Source organism: Lissotriton helveticus, chromosome 3_1, assembly GCF_964261635.1.
Source record: "Lissotriton helveticus chromosome 3_1, aLisHel1.1, whole genome shotgun sequence".
In the NCBI taxonomy this organism is placed as follows: Eukaryota; Metazoa; Chordata; class Amphibia; order Caudata; family Salamandridae; genus Lissotriton; species Lissotriton helveticus.
In genome coordinates, this window is record NC_136061.1 from 1,265,459,163 (window position 1) to 1,265,474,437 (window position 15,275).

Genomic DNA, 15,275 nt, shown 5'->3' on the forward strand with positions numbered 1-15,275 from the left:
GGTAAAGGAATATTTGTGGTAAGGCATGCATGGTAAAAGCTTTGAGTTGTAAAGGCATTGCGTGGTAAAGATGTATGGTAAAGGCATGCATTGTATATGCGCTGTGGGCCAGTCTGGCCATGCACAAACTGTTTCCCATGGCATAGTTTATCCCTGACTTTCAGTTTCAAATAGCAACCATTTTTCAGATCCATACCTTCCCAATGAGGATGCTCTAGTCATTACCAGTGATGACATTTTTTGTAGACAAAGAACCTCTCCTCTTCAGTGACAGGAGTGACACGTTGCCATTCTTAAGGATGTGTTTTTCCAGTTTCAGTCATTTAAAGCCCCATTTTAATATCAAAATGAGGAACTGGCATATCTTTTCCCTCTATTTTAGCTGGTTATGACGGACTTTGTGTCTTCTGTGGTTCCAATTACTCATGGAGTAAGCCACAAAGGAAAAGCACTGTTTTGTACGTTTACATATTTCTAATCTTTAGCACTACGGTGTGACTATTGATTGATTGATACAGTGTGACTCTGTTCATTTAACATGACAGAAAAGTGGTGATAAGATTACTGTTGCCTTTTTCACTTGGGACTCACAATTGATTTCCCTTGCCATCCTCTTTCTGATTGGGAACTTTTTGGTTCTGAGTGGCTGTTCTAAGTCAGTATAGCTTTGTGATTGTATATGACTGTTAATTTGTGTCCACAGATTGACCAATTGGACAATATTTGCCTCCCTCTATTTGTTCTCAGGTAAGATGGGTATTTCACTGGCATGACTCCCTGTCCTGATGAGACACATGAACGTCTGCCACAAGAGACACATTGCCAATATCTATCACATTGAACTAAGTCTTTTGAACAATCAAATATGCGTACTGATAAATACTACCTTTTGCTCCCTTGCCTTTGGATTCAGCTTGTCACATAGTGTGTTTGACACATATTGACTCACTTGTGCATTTTCCTCTGTGCACTATGCCATCAGTATTTAGGATAATTTCTTAGACATCCCATCAATACCTATGTATGATATTGTATTAACCACATTATTGCCATTCAACAGCAATACAAATGCTTGTGAACTGAAAGTTTGCTTTATTCCTGTGTGTTCAATGGGGAATGAGTTATATTTTATTCATACATCTCCTATTGAAGGAATGCAAGGTAAGCATTAACCTCCAACTGTGTCTGTATATAGGGTCATTTGGTCAATGTGCCAAACAACTGCAAACTAAACCTAGAGATTCTCTTTTTTGCTTTACCTTCAATTTAACCCATTTCACTGTGGGACAGGGGTTGTCCCAGTTAAATATAGTGTGAAAATGTCACCATGTGACACATATAGTCATTCACACATTTACATTGAAAAAGACAATTTAATCTGTTTCACATAATAGACTGAAATAATATCAACAAATTCAGAGATATTTATTATTTCTCTGCATTAGATTAAAAGATGGACGTTTTGGATGACTTGCAAAACATGGAAAATATGGAAAGAGAGGTCTTATCAAGAGAAGATGTCTACCACGTAGATCCATCAGCTTCAGACCAATTCAAAGAAAACCTTCCAAAAGTAGACTTACCCAAGGATGACCTAACAGAGGACCTTCTTAGGGAAGACCTATCAAAAGAACTAGCTAAGGAAGATCAAGCAGGAAAACTGCCCAAGGAAGACGTAACAACAGAACATTTACCCAAAGAATACCTGGAAAAAGAAGACCTACTCAGGGAAGATCTAGCAAAAGAACTACTGAAGAAAGAAGAAGCAAGTGAACAACTCAACAAAGACTTAGCAGCACAAGACATACCCAATAAACATCTGGCAACAGAAGAACTACTCAGGCAGGACCTAGCAAAAGACCTATCCCAGAAAGATCAAGTAAGTGAACTACCCAGGGAAGACTTAGCAACAGAAAACCTATCCAATGAATATCCGGAAAAAGAAGACCTCCTGCGGGAAGACCTAGCTAAAGAAATACTCATGGAGCATCAACCAAGAGAAGTACCCAAGGAAGACTTAACAAAAGAAGGCCTACCCAATGAACAACTAGAAACCGATGATCTACTCGGGGAAGACCGACAGAATGAAGAAACCCTAAAGAGAGACCTAGTTGAAGAGGAGTTATCAAACTATAACCTATCACAAGATGGCTTATCGAAAGGAGATATTTCAGAGCAGGACATCCCTGTACAGAGTGGAGTATTCTCCACAGAAGAAGTGCTAAAAGTAGATCCAATGCAACAGCACCAGTCAACTAAGAATCATCTTCATGAAGAAGAACAGTCATGGGAGGAACTAAAGACAGACATTCTGCTGAGGGAAGCCCAACAACAAGATCATTCACCCAGTGAAGATGTATCAAGCGAGGAGCTGTTAAATGAGGACACATCAGCAAATCTCCTGCCAAAAAAGGATCCACAGACAGATGAATTACTCATAGAAAGTCTGTCAGACAAGCCAAGCGCGTTGTCTCTCTATGTGGGCAATCTGAATTCCCGTTTCTCTAAAGAGGTCCTGACTTGTATGCTAAAGGATATACTAGCTGGTATCAGTGTGAACCTGCAGAGGCACGACATAGAGATCATAAAAAAGGGAAAAAATGCTTATGCCTTTGTCCACCTGGAGAACGAAAGCAGTTACCAAACTGTCATGACCCAGTTCCACAATCCTTCGAACTTGGAGCAAAGCCTGCTCAAGGAGTTAGTTAAGAAAGGGAAAACACTGAAGGTATCCGAGGTCAAGAGTAATTTTCCAATAACAGAGGTGAGCACTTGACAGTCAAGTAAACATTTCTGTTGAATACACCACCCAGGACATGTTTGATGGAAATGTGTGTGTCACAAAACTATACTATCAATCTGAGAGGGTATGTGTGTGTCAAAACAATCATCCATATTATCTTATATTTTATTGTTAAGGCTTGAACCTTTACTTTATGATGTTTGTAGGATTCATTATAGTGTGAATAGTAGGACAAACCAACAAACTGAAGACAATCAGGCTTCCTAAGTAATTCATTCCAAAATCTGTTGATCTATGCTTGGATCCAGTACTTCGTATTTATAGGCCACAGTTCTGAAAAAATGACAACTATTGCGAAAATGAAGGATGACAATGCTTAAAGTTGCTCTTAACACTGCTGACTTAAACATTGAAAATCCTATCTGGGTTTTGGCTGACAGAAAAGCATTATGACAGAGGGCCTGATTACGAGTTTGGTGGGTGGGATACACCATTCCAAATGTGATGGATATCCCATCTGCCATATTACAAGTTCCATAAGAAATAATGGAATTGTAATACAGTGGACGGGATATCCTGCACATTTGTGACAGATTAACCCTGTCCACCAAACTCGTAATCCGACCCAGAGTGTTGTTGAGGTATCCATGGAAGGGAGACCTGCTAGGATTAGATGCTGCACAGATGTTGTTACGCAGGCTGTTGCAGGCTATGACAGTGGGTGAGATAAATTGAACACCAAGGGGCATATTTACAAGACCCTATCACCACGAGAATGTCACTTTTTCGATGTACCTGGAAATAGGGACTTTGCCTTATTTACAAGGCAGTGTTAAGCCACTTAACGCTGCCTTGTAAATAAGGCCCTCTTTCACGATATGCTCTGAGTGAAAGGGGAGGGCAATAGGTGTTGCTGTGGGCGTTCCACTGCACCACCCTTGATTTACAAGGGTGGCGTAAATAGGAGCCAGTGCCAAAATGAAGACCAGGGTAAACTTGGTCTTACCCTGGCGCAACGAGGAGAAATGTTTAATTTCTCCTCGTTTTTGCTGTTTTCATGTGTGCTGCATTGTGAAGCACACATGGAAACTTCTATGTGTGCTGCATTAAGCAGCACACATAGAAGTTACAAAACGGCATTTAAATATTGTTTATGTGCAAGAAAGGGGAACTTCCTGCAGATAAAGAATGTTCCCCTGGGCGCCTTGCACTATGGTACAAAGGTGCCTGCGTTGGTGCTAGGCTCCTAAGTTTAGCGTCAGTGCGGGGGGTAAAGCAGGCCTGCACCATATTCTTGTAAATATGGTGCAACCCTGCGTTTCTGAAGTGGCAGAGTGAGGTGTTAAGCCAAGAAGGCTAACGCCTCACTCCGCCACTTCCCTTGTAAATATGCCCCTAAGTGCCTCATTTATGAGGTTTTGTCACAGGGCAGCGCCGCAAGGAATCTTACTGAGCTGTCCTGCGTCAAAAGAAAAGTGCAGGAAAGCACCGTATCAATAAGATACGCCGCATTCCTGCCCTTTTCCCCAGCGCTGGCGCACAATGGACTGCAATGCGCCAACACAGGCACCCTTGGACCATGGTGCAAGGGTGCCTGTGTTGCGGGGCTGATTGATTTTGTACAGGAAGGGACATCTCCCTGTACAAAATCAATCAATTCAGGTGAATTCCATTTTCCACCGCTGTGGTGGCAATAGAATCTGGCCCATTCCCAGGATTTAGATTTCTCGTAAGTCTGTGTATGCTTCAGATTCCATGGGTGCTGCGTGGAAACACCCACAGGGAATAATGAGGCTCTAAATTAGTAGAGTGCATGTATGAGAGCTCTTTTCTTGGGTCCTAGTGCAATCACTGATTGATTGATTGTCGGTATCAGCTGGTAAGTACTTATACAATAGCTTGTGAGTACTGTCATTAGCCCACTGGTCTTGCATGGCTACAGGTCCTACTGAGTGCTCACTGGTTGAATAACCAAGATACTCACTTTGTACACTTGACTCTACTTGGTAAGCAATAACCAGTCTTAACTCTAAAAGGTGGCACAGTTTTGGAACTCATATGGTGTACAGCAAAATAAATTACACTTAATAAAGACAATATTCAAAGATATATCTTCAAAGAAGAGTCGGTCTTCCTATACGAGTAGGAAAGGTAGAAGTATTGGTGAGCACCAAAAGCATATTTGGGCACCTTGTAGGATATGATATGACTCCAAATATTCTTATTGAGCTTAAATAGTAAGGTTTAATACAGTCTGTTTGCAAGAACCAGTCGATGGGACAGAAGATCCAGATGGGAAGTTACAGTCTATCAGGTTAGCCATAATATTTCTGCCACCTGTCCTAGTTCTCAGCTTGCCTGGGTGTAATGTTGAACATCTCAGCCAGTTTTCACTTAAGGGACTGATTTTCCATCAAAATGCCACAAATTTCAGGATATCTAAAAACCCACTGCGAAAACAAGAATAATTGTCCCAAATGCTCAACTGGCCAATTAAAAAATGTTGGTCTGAAGTTAATGGGACTATGTGAGGTATGGCTATAGAAGGTGCCCCTTCCTGCACATAAACTATCTGAAATGGTGATTTGTAATTTCTATGTGTGCTGCTTTGTGCAGCACACATAGAAGTTGCAACTCATCATGTTTTCAATTATTGTTTATGTGCAGGAAGGGGCACCTTCCTGCACATAAACAATCAATGGCATTTTGCTGTTTCTATGTATGCTGCCCATTGCAGCACACATAGAAACAGCGAAAACTAGGAAAAATAAAGCATTTCTTCTCGTTTCACCTGTTTAAGACCAGGTTTTCCCTGGTCTTAATTTGGCGCTGCCCCATATTTACGGTACAAAAGGGGGTGGTGATGGACGGAGCATCTGAACCAATCAAACACTCACACCCAGTCAAAAGATCTGGGTTTGATCCATCACCGTTCTTTAGCCCACTCTGCCACCCCAGTTCAGACATGGCTATATGCAAATCAGTCTGACCCTGTGCCTCATGGGAACAGTCCAGCCCGAACTGCCAAGCCATGCCTTCCCTGGACCGGAAAGAAGCTTCCTAGGACCGGTTTCTGGCATTACAGCCGTCTTCAGCCCGGCTTGCTTGAATCCAGTGGCAAAGTGAGCAAGGGACTCACGTCTGAGCATACCCTGCCACACTTATGGCGGCCAAAGCGGTACAAAAGGGGGTGGTGATGGACGGAGCATCTGAACCAATCAAACACTCACACCCAGTCAAAAGATCAGGGTTTGATCCATCACCGTTCTTTAGCCCACTCTGCCACCCCAGTTCAGACATGGCTATATGCAAATCAGTCTGACCCTGTGCCTCATGGGAACAGTCCAGCCCGAACTGCCAAGCCATGCCTTCCCTGGACCGGAAACAAGCTTCCTAGGACCGGTTTCTGGCATTACAGCCGTCTTCAGCCCGGCTTGCTTGAATCCAGTGGCAAAGTGAGCAAGGGACTCACGTCTGAGCATACCCTGACACACTTATGGCGGCCAAAGCGGTAGAAAAGGGGGTGGTGATGGACGGAGCATCTGAACCAATCAAACACTCACACCCAGTCAGAAGATCTGGGTTTGATCCATCACCGTTCTGTAGCCCACTCTGCCACCCCAGTTCAGACATGGCTATATGCAAATCAGTCTGACCCTGTGCCTCATGGGAACAGCCCAGCCCGAACTGCCAAGCCATGCCTTCCCTGGACCGGAAACAAGCTTCCGAGGACCGGTTTCTGGCATTACAGCCGTCTTCAGCCCGGCTTGCTTGAATCCAGTGGCAAAGTGAGCAAGGGACTCACGACTGAGCATACCCTGCCACACTTATGGCGGCCAAAGCGGTACAAAAGGGGGTGGTGATGGACGGAGCATCTGAACCAATCAAACACTCACACCCAGTCAAAAGATCTGGGTTTGATCCATCACCGTTCTTTAGCCCACTCTGCCACCCCAGTTCAGACATGGCTATATGCAAATCAGTCTGACCCTGTGCCTCATGGGAACAGCCCAGCCCGAACTGCCAAGCCATGCCTTCCCTGGACCGGAAACAAGCTTCCAAGGACCGGTTTCTGGCATTACAGCCGTCTTCAGCCCGGCTTGCTTGAATCCAGTGGCAAAGTGAGCAAGGGACTCACGTCTGAGCATACCCTGCCACACTTATGGCGGCCAAAGCGTCTGAGCATACCCTGCCACACTTATGGCTCAAATGCTCCGTCCATCACCACCCCCTTTTGTACCGCTTTGGCCGCCATGGGTGTGGCGGGGTATGCTCAGACGTGAGTCTCTTGCTCACTTTGCCACTGGATTCAAGCAAGCCGGGCTTGAGACGGCTGGAATGCCAGAAACCGGTCCTCAGAAGCTTGTTTCCGGTCCAGGGAAGACATGGCTTGGCAGTTCGGGCTGGACTGTTCCCATGAGGCACAGGGTCAGACTGATTTGCATATAGCCATGTCTGAACTGGGGTGGCAGAGTGGGCTAAAGAACGGTGATGGATCAGACCCAGATCTTTTGACTGGGTGTGAGTGTTTGATTGGCTCAGATGCTCCGTCCATCACCACCCCCTTTTGTACCGCTTTGGCCGCCATGGGTGTGGCGGGGTATGCTCAGACGTGAGTCCCTTGCTCACTTTGCCACTGGATTCAAGCAAGCCGGGCTGAAGACGGCTGGAAAGCCAGAAACCGGTCCTCAGAAGCTTGTTTCCAGTCCGGGGAAGACATGGCTTGGCAGTTCCATGAGGCACAGAGTCAGACTGATTTGCATATAGCCATGTCTGAACTGGGGTGGCAGAGTGGGCTAAAGAACGGTGATGGATCAGACCCAGATCTTTTGACTGGGTGTGAGTGTTTGATTGGCTCAGATGCTCCGTCCATCACCACCCCCTTTTGTACCGCCCCATATTTACGGCACCCTTGTAATATTGGGCAGCATCAAAATCAATGGCTGTTGCAGTGGAACACCCACCTCAACACCCATTGCCTGCCCCTTTCACGCTAAGTATAGCATGAAAGGGTGCCTTATTTACAGTGGCTTAACGCCGCCTTGTAAATAAGGCAAAGACAATATTGCCACAGGAACGTCATTAAAAGTGACATTCCTGTGGCCATAGGAGCTTGTAAGTATGCCCCAGAGTATGCACCCTTGCCAAATCAAACTTCAAAGTCTCTTATCTTGACAGACTCTGGACACAGTCAAGAATATTTGTTGGCAGGGCAACCATAGGACAGGTAATATTAACGTCATCTAGAACAAGAATGGCACTGGTTGGGATAATGATGATGCAGGTTCACCACAATGGAAGTGCTGAATTTTATATCTAGATCCTCAGACTTCTGATCTCACAGATGCTCATGGGTTGGGGTCTAACCAGCTGGACTAGAAGGTTCTCAAAGCTACAGATTGGTTCACTCCCTTGAGAGGACTTTTGCCTGGACTTCATAACTTGATATTGCTATTTTTTTCTTCAGCTCTCCTCCTCACACCAGGCAGTACTGCTTCCACTTCTTCAAGGAAGGCTGCAAAACTAAGGTTCTCCAGAGTCCTAGGCCAAGCCCTAGCCTTAAAGAAAACACCTACTCCCAGCATCCTGGTCCCAAAAGCTGCCTCTCTGGGCTGGTGCAAATTGTTGCCCTGTGTAGTCTTTTTGAAGTAAAACTACTTGGTAAATGAGGTCATTAATTGTCTTGCTGCGGGGGTATTGCAGCTAAAGGTGAAGCTCTCTTTAAAGAGAATCTCTAGCGTGGAGAAAGAGAATCTCTTCTCTTTACCCCGATCTGCCTCTCTAATAAGGATGTATGACACTACAACGCATACTATTGTAAAAGATTCTTTGTAATGGTAGTGCGTTGTAAAAGTTGCGTTGTAAAGAATGTTCCCCCTCTAATAATGACCAACAATAGAGTTCCAGAATGATACTTAGTTTAATGACATGTGCCTGGATTTTGAGATCTATCATCATTCCCCAGATGCCCCCTTTAAAACTTTAACACTTGGTTTCAGGCCCGAGTTCATCTCACAGAATTGTCTACCCTGGGCTTTTTAGAAGCCAAGAAGGGATGTCAGATGTATTGATTGTGGGTCCAAGATGGCGGATTGACACCGCTGTGTGGAGGAACGCCGATCGAGGTCGGAGTTATTTTCTGAGTAGGGGCCATGTCTATCAATGGTTTGCGGCCGAAAACCGGGTGATTTGGACGTCTTGGTGGAGCAGACGGAGCGGCCGGAGTAGCTGATAAAAAAGTTTTTTTTTAAAAGCGAGAAGCGAGAAGCTGAAAACTTACCGGCTGGCTGTGCTGGCTGAGCGGGACTGAACTGCTTGACGCGGCTGGGCTGGGCTGCGAGTCAGGTCGGCCGAGACCAAGTGGGGAGAAATTGATGAGGAATATTATGATATCTCTGACATGGGTAATAGTAAAACCTCGCCTTCTGTTAAAGATAAAGTAACTAGCATTAAGAAAGGAAGAGGTAAAGTCAAGAACAAAACTAAAAAGGTATTAAATAAACCTAAACCTGCTACTATGAAATCGATTGCGGAAAATAGCCCAATAAGACAATGGGTACAATCTAAGGGTGGAGTGAAATCAATGGCACTTCGGTTATCTGGAAATAGCCTAGCTGAGTTAAGCTCTGCTCCAGCAGTTGCTAGTGACTCTACTACTACGATGGATGTGATTGCTAATAAAATTCCAGTAAAAGGGGCAACTGATGGTGGCACTATATCACAGACATCACAAATTATATCAACTCCACCCTCTTGCATCTCTGTTTCTGCTTCGGAAGGGATTGTCGAGTTGAATTCTTCACGGGAGATTTCATCCCCCCCTTCTTCCATTCGTAATACAGAGACTGCAATGAATCTTAAAGCACCAACTATAATATCTGCCTCATCAGCAGTATCTTCTGAGATAACACCAAACATAGGACTATTAAATGAATCGGTAACTACTGAAGCTGCCAAATCACAGAGTTCTAATGATCAACACTCAGCCAGTACTTCTTATAATAATGCTTCTGCAACAGATTGGACCCTTCAGGGGGAGGTATCCTCCTCATTTCAGATGATTTTACAGCTATTGAATGAGCAAAAGCAAGAGGCTCAATTTCATTACCAACAGATGAGGGAAGATAGTAATAAGACCCAGTCTTCCTTGCAGGAAATGTCATGTAAACTTGGCGCTATCTCTCAAGAGATGGAAGAGCTTCAGCAAAGAGTTGTGTTAACGGAGGAAAAATCAACCCGTTCCGAGATAGCTGTAAATAAACATGAATCTCAACTGTGCCAAATGCAAGCTAAGCTTGAAGATTTGGAAAATAGACAGTGACAACAGAATTTACGCTTATTTGGAATTGCGAAAGGAGCTGAGGGTGCTGATGCTAGGGCATTTATTGTTCATCTGCTTCAGAAAGCATTTCCTGATCTATCTGACTGGGATTGGGATTCACAAATACAACGTGCCCACCGACTTCCCCTCTTTCAAAGAAATAAGAACAGTAAATATCCTCGCCCATTCTTGATATATATTGGTAATTTTTTGCTACGCCAAGCTATTTCACTTAAAGCAAGACCAAATACTCCTGTTACTATTGATTCAATTACTTTTTTTGTGAGATCGGATTTAAGTAAGCTCTCCATGGAAAGACGATGGAAACTGAAGCAATATATAGATCCAATAAAAGAGCTATGTGGCCAAGCTTATCTGCAAGAACCAGCTAAACTGAAAGTGCTTAAAAATGGCCGAACATATTATTTTTTGGAAGAAAATGAAGTAGAAAGAGCATTGGCTGAGTGGAAATTGGAGAAGAAAGCTATCACTGAATAACTCTCTTTTTTTCTCTTGCTTTGTTGACTATACTATAACAAAGATGTAGGAAACTGTATTGGATCAATGTACAAAGCAGGAATGTTTATACAAGGTCTTAACTGATATAATGGATAAGACAGAAATGTTTAAGGGGAAAAAAAGAGAAAATTTACTTAAAATTAGACATGGCCTTCAATAATTTTTTATTAATATTTGAATACCCAGACCTCGAGGCGGCTAACTCCGCGCTAAAACTGCCAAATAGAACGGCAGCTGTTCACATGGGGGGACCTGTAAGTAGGGGTGGGGTGGGGTGGGCTGGGTCAGGTTCACACCTGGTAAGGGTAGGGTGGGGGGGTGCTCTATTTTGGGGAAAAAAATTGCATCATGGGGCTAAAAAATTATATTATTTGGAGGTACAACAAGATGGATAGGAAAAAAACTTTTTGGGAATACTGTAAGAATAGGAATTTATACTTTTTGCAATGCATTTAATAAAATGTTTAGTATGGAATGTGGCAGGCCTAAATAATAGGAATAAAAGAAATCTTGTATATGAAGAACTTAGGATGTACAATCCACAGATCGTGGTCATTACGGAAACACATAGGGGCAGATTTATGTTGGGAATGCGCCACGTTTGCGTCACGTGGCGCATCCCTACGACCCATTTACAACGTGACGCATCTAGGCAGATGCGTCACGTTGTAAAGCCCTGCGCCACTTGTGGGCGTTCCGGCGCAGGGTGGGCGTTCCGGTCCAGGTGCGCCTCGCAAAAGTGGCTGAGCGAAATCTATAAGATTTCACTCAGCCACTTTCAGGCAAATGCTGCGTCAAAACCCTGCGCCTGCTTGAAGCAGGCGTAGGTCTTGACGCAGCATTGTAAAGATGGGGCACCCCCGAGCCTTGCTGGAGCTGCGTCGCGCTTGCGGCGCAACTCCAGCAATGCGCCACCTTTACGGCACAGATGCGTCACGCATCTGTGCCGTTTTTGCCCCATGGTGCGCCGCATTGTAAATGCGGCGCACCATGGGTGGCGGAGCAGCGGCGTAAAATAACTGGCGCATCCCTGGGGATGCGCCAGTTATCATAAATCTGCCCCATATAGCCTATAAAGATAAAAAATTACTAAGTCAACTTGGATATGACACTATGGTCTGCACGGAATTTAATGCTTCTATCCGGGGGGTGGCAATATTAAAACATAGACGTTTTAAAGTAGAAATAAACAAGACATTAACTGATAGGGCTGGTAGGTGGGCAATAGTACAGATAATATGGGAAGGTCACAAACTTACTATTTGTGGGGTGTATGCATCAAACCAGGATGAACCACATGTTATTGATCAAGTGAATCTGGAATTGCTGTCATGGGATGGGGAATATATTGTACTTGGTGATTTTAATTGTATTATGAATTATGATTTAGATATAACTAGAAAAGGCTTATTTCAGAGAATGAAGAAGACTAGGGCAGCAATTCTAGACCTAGCTACAATCCATTTACTTAAAGATGCGTGGCGATGCTTACACCCTCGGGTACCGGGATATACGTACTACTCTGCAGCACATAAACTATGCTCACGTATAGACATGATATGGATTACAGATTCTATTTTGGAAACTAGCAATATTACAATATGTCCAAGAGTCACTTTGGATCATAATCCAATTATTTTGACCTTCAAGATATCTACAGAACGACCCCTACCCCGCTCTTTTTCTTTTCCTAGACATTTATTTACAAACATTAATTTTATTAAGCAACTAAAAGATCAAATAAAGGAGTTTATAGATATAAATATTTGCTCAGCTTCACCTTCAATAGTATGGGATACATGTAAGGCCAGCATACGGGGATTTGCACAGCAATATATATGGCGACAAAATAAAGAACTCCGGTCCCAAAACGAACAAATGATTGCTGAAATTCTCAATCTTGAACATCAAATCTCTGAAACTCTATTAGTCGGGGCTGAAAACTTAGAAGCTCTAAACTTTAAATTGATTGAACTAAAGGTAGCGATGAAAAATATCTTTAGGGAAAAAAGTATTATCAAATTAAAAAAATATCAACTTAACCAATACGAAAATGGGGAGAAAATTGGTAAAGTTCTAGCTTATAAAGTAGCTGAAGACCGTGCTCAGAATGTTATTAAAGAAATTAAAGGGGATAACAACCAGATGTTTCAGGATTCTAAACTAATATTACAACAATTTGCATCCTACTATCAAGAGCTTTATACACCAGAAGCCATACCTAAAGAAGATAATATCAAAAATTACATAACATTAAATAAAGTCAAAACTTTGGAGGTTGAACAATCTGATCAGCTGGGGGTTAATATTACAGCAGTAGAAATTAAAACAGCAACTAATTCGTTAGCAAATGGCAAAGCTGTGGGAGAGGATTGCATCCCATTAGCGCTATATAAAAACTGTATGGAAGAGCTAACCCCACTGTTTATCAGAGTTATACAAGCAATTGGTAAGGGAGAAAAGGCACCAAAATCGTGGAACCTCACCCAAATTATCTTTTTTTTAAAGAAGGGTAAACCATCACAGGAGAGAGGTTCCTATCGGCCAATCTCGCTTATAAATAGCGATGCAAAAATGTATGCAAAAATATTAGCAACCCGACTTGCACCATTAATGTCTTATATGGTTTCACCCCAACAACACGGGTTTATACCTAAAAGAGACACCACGGCACATATCAATATGGCCATTTCTGCGTTTGACCTGGCAAGAACGGAATCCACCCCACTCGGTATGATTTTATTAGATGCAGAGAAGGCATTTGACCGAGTGGGGTGGGATTTTATTTGGGCAGTGCTGCAAGCGTTTGGCATAAAGGGCCAATTTTTGAAGTGGATTCAATCATTATATGATATGCCGTTGGGAAAAGTCTCCTATATGGGCAAATGTTCTTCTACTTTCAAGATTGGGCGAGGGACGCGACAGGGGTGTCCTCTATCACCCTTATTATTTGCCTTAGGTATGGAACCATTCTTAATTGCACTTCAAAACCAAGCTCTTATACAACCTTATGTAAACGGTTTAAACTCTCTTGATATAACTGTATATGCGGATGATATCGCCGTCTTTTCCGTGAATGTTCCTGAAACTATGACAGGAATCTTGGTAGAAGCGGGGAAATATGGCTTAGTGTCTGGCTATCGCTTGAACACCAGTAAAACTCAAATTATCCTGAATCATCAGTTACCATCATCGATGACAGGGATATGCGAAGTAGCAACTTACTTAGGGGTTATAATTTCGTCAAATATAGATGAAATTGTAGCATTAAATTACGAACCGCTATTAAAGGAAACTGCTATATTATTTAAGAAGTGGCATAAGCTTCCATTGAGTATTATTGGCCGAATAAATTTGGTTAAAATGAAAATATTGCCTAAATATCTCTACCTTTTTCGTTCTATTCCCTTAAGGGTAAACAATTCTTATTTTTGTAGGCTTGAGGGTGTTATTAGTAGCTTTATTTGGGGCTACAAGAAAGCACGACGAGCTATATCTCTTCTTAAAGCTCCTTATGATCAAGGTGGACTGGGCCTTCCAGATATTAGATATTATTATTGGTCCTCTTTTATGACCCGCTTTCGTAGCCTGTTGATTCCTGATAAATGTCTATATTTTCATAAGTTTTTGTTAGGAGCAGATGCAACTATGTTTTTTTTATAGACTAAATGACCCCAATTACTTTAAACGAGTTAAATTTAAGACGGTGCGGGATACCACTTACATTTGGCGCTCCATTCTTACTAAAAGTAAGATATCTTTATTCCATGATAAAACCCCTCTATGGTCTAATCCTGGCTTTCCGGGAATATTTCAAGATACAATAGGCGGTGTATTTACCAAATCTGGCATTAATTTACTTGGAGACTTATATGATCACAGGGGATTTTTGTTGTTTGAAAGATTGAAAGCTTGCTATAAACTGCAAGAAGGGGCAAGATTTAAATATCTTCAAATTAGGGATTATTTTTTGAGGAAGATAGAACTTACTTCTCTGACTGAATCTGAAGTATGGAACTGTATGTATAGGGAAGAAGATAAGGCATTGATTAGTATAGGATACAAAATATTCTCTGGTTATAACTCTAATGACATACCAAAATTAGCTGAAAAATGGACTAATAAGCTTACAATGGAAATAACACCAGACTTTATTTCTTCCTCTTTAAATAGCCTCAATCTTGCTGTTCAATCTTCAAATCTTAAATTACAGTTATTCAAAACCATATGCCACTTATATCACACACCGGATCGGATTCTCAAATGGGCATCGAATAATAACTTCAGCGATCGTACAAAATGTCCCAAATGTGATCTCAAAGGAGCTGATATTATTCATATGCTTTTTTCGTGCCCAAATCTTGTTGAATTTTGGAATGGAGTAACTAAAGTTATTTCTACTAAACTTGGTATTCCTATTATGCTCTCGTTAAAAGATGTATTTATAGGAACGTCAGGGGAAAATAATGTGTTATGTGATTTACTGAATATTTTAATTACTTGTGCCACACTGACTATTGCTAGAGATTGGGTTCAACAAAATCCACCAAAGGTTACTGAGTGGTGGAGTCTTGTTAAAGAGATACATAATATGGAATATGCTTTGGCAAATACTAGGGGTATACAGGCTAAACTGAAAGTGGACAGAATATGGGGATCGATTATATTATAAAACTAATTTCCTTTTTATTT

At 42.3% G+C, this 15,275-nt stretch overlaps 1 protein-coding gene across 1 annotated transcript in view; it reads left to right on the forward strand.

The window, feature by feature from the left end:
* Window positions 1–1,453: 1,453 nt before the first annotated feature.
* Window positions 1,454–15,275, forward strand: part of SLFNL1 (schlafen like 1) — a 65,594-nt gene continuing 51,772 nt past the window's right edge. Inside the window, exon 1 of the mRNA XM_078683381.1 lies at window positions 1,454–2,764. Coding sequence (XP_078539507.1) covers window positions 1,454–2,764 — 1,311 coding nt within the window. The remainder of the gene's footprint in view (window positions 2,765–15,275) is intronic.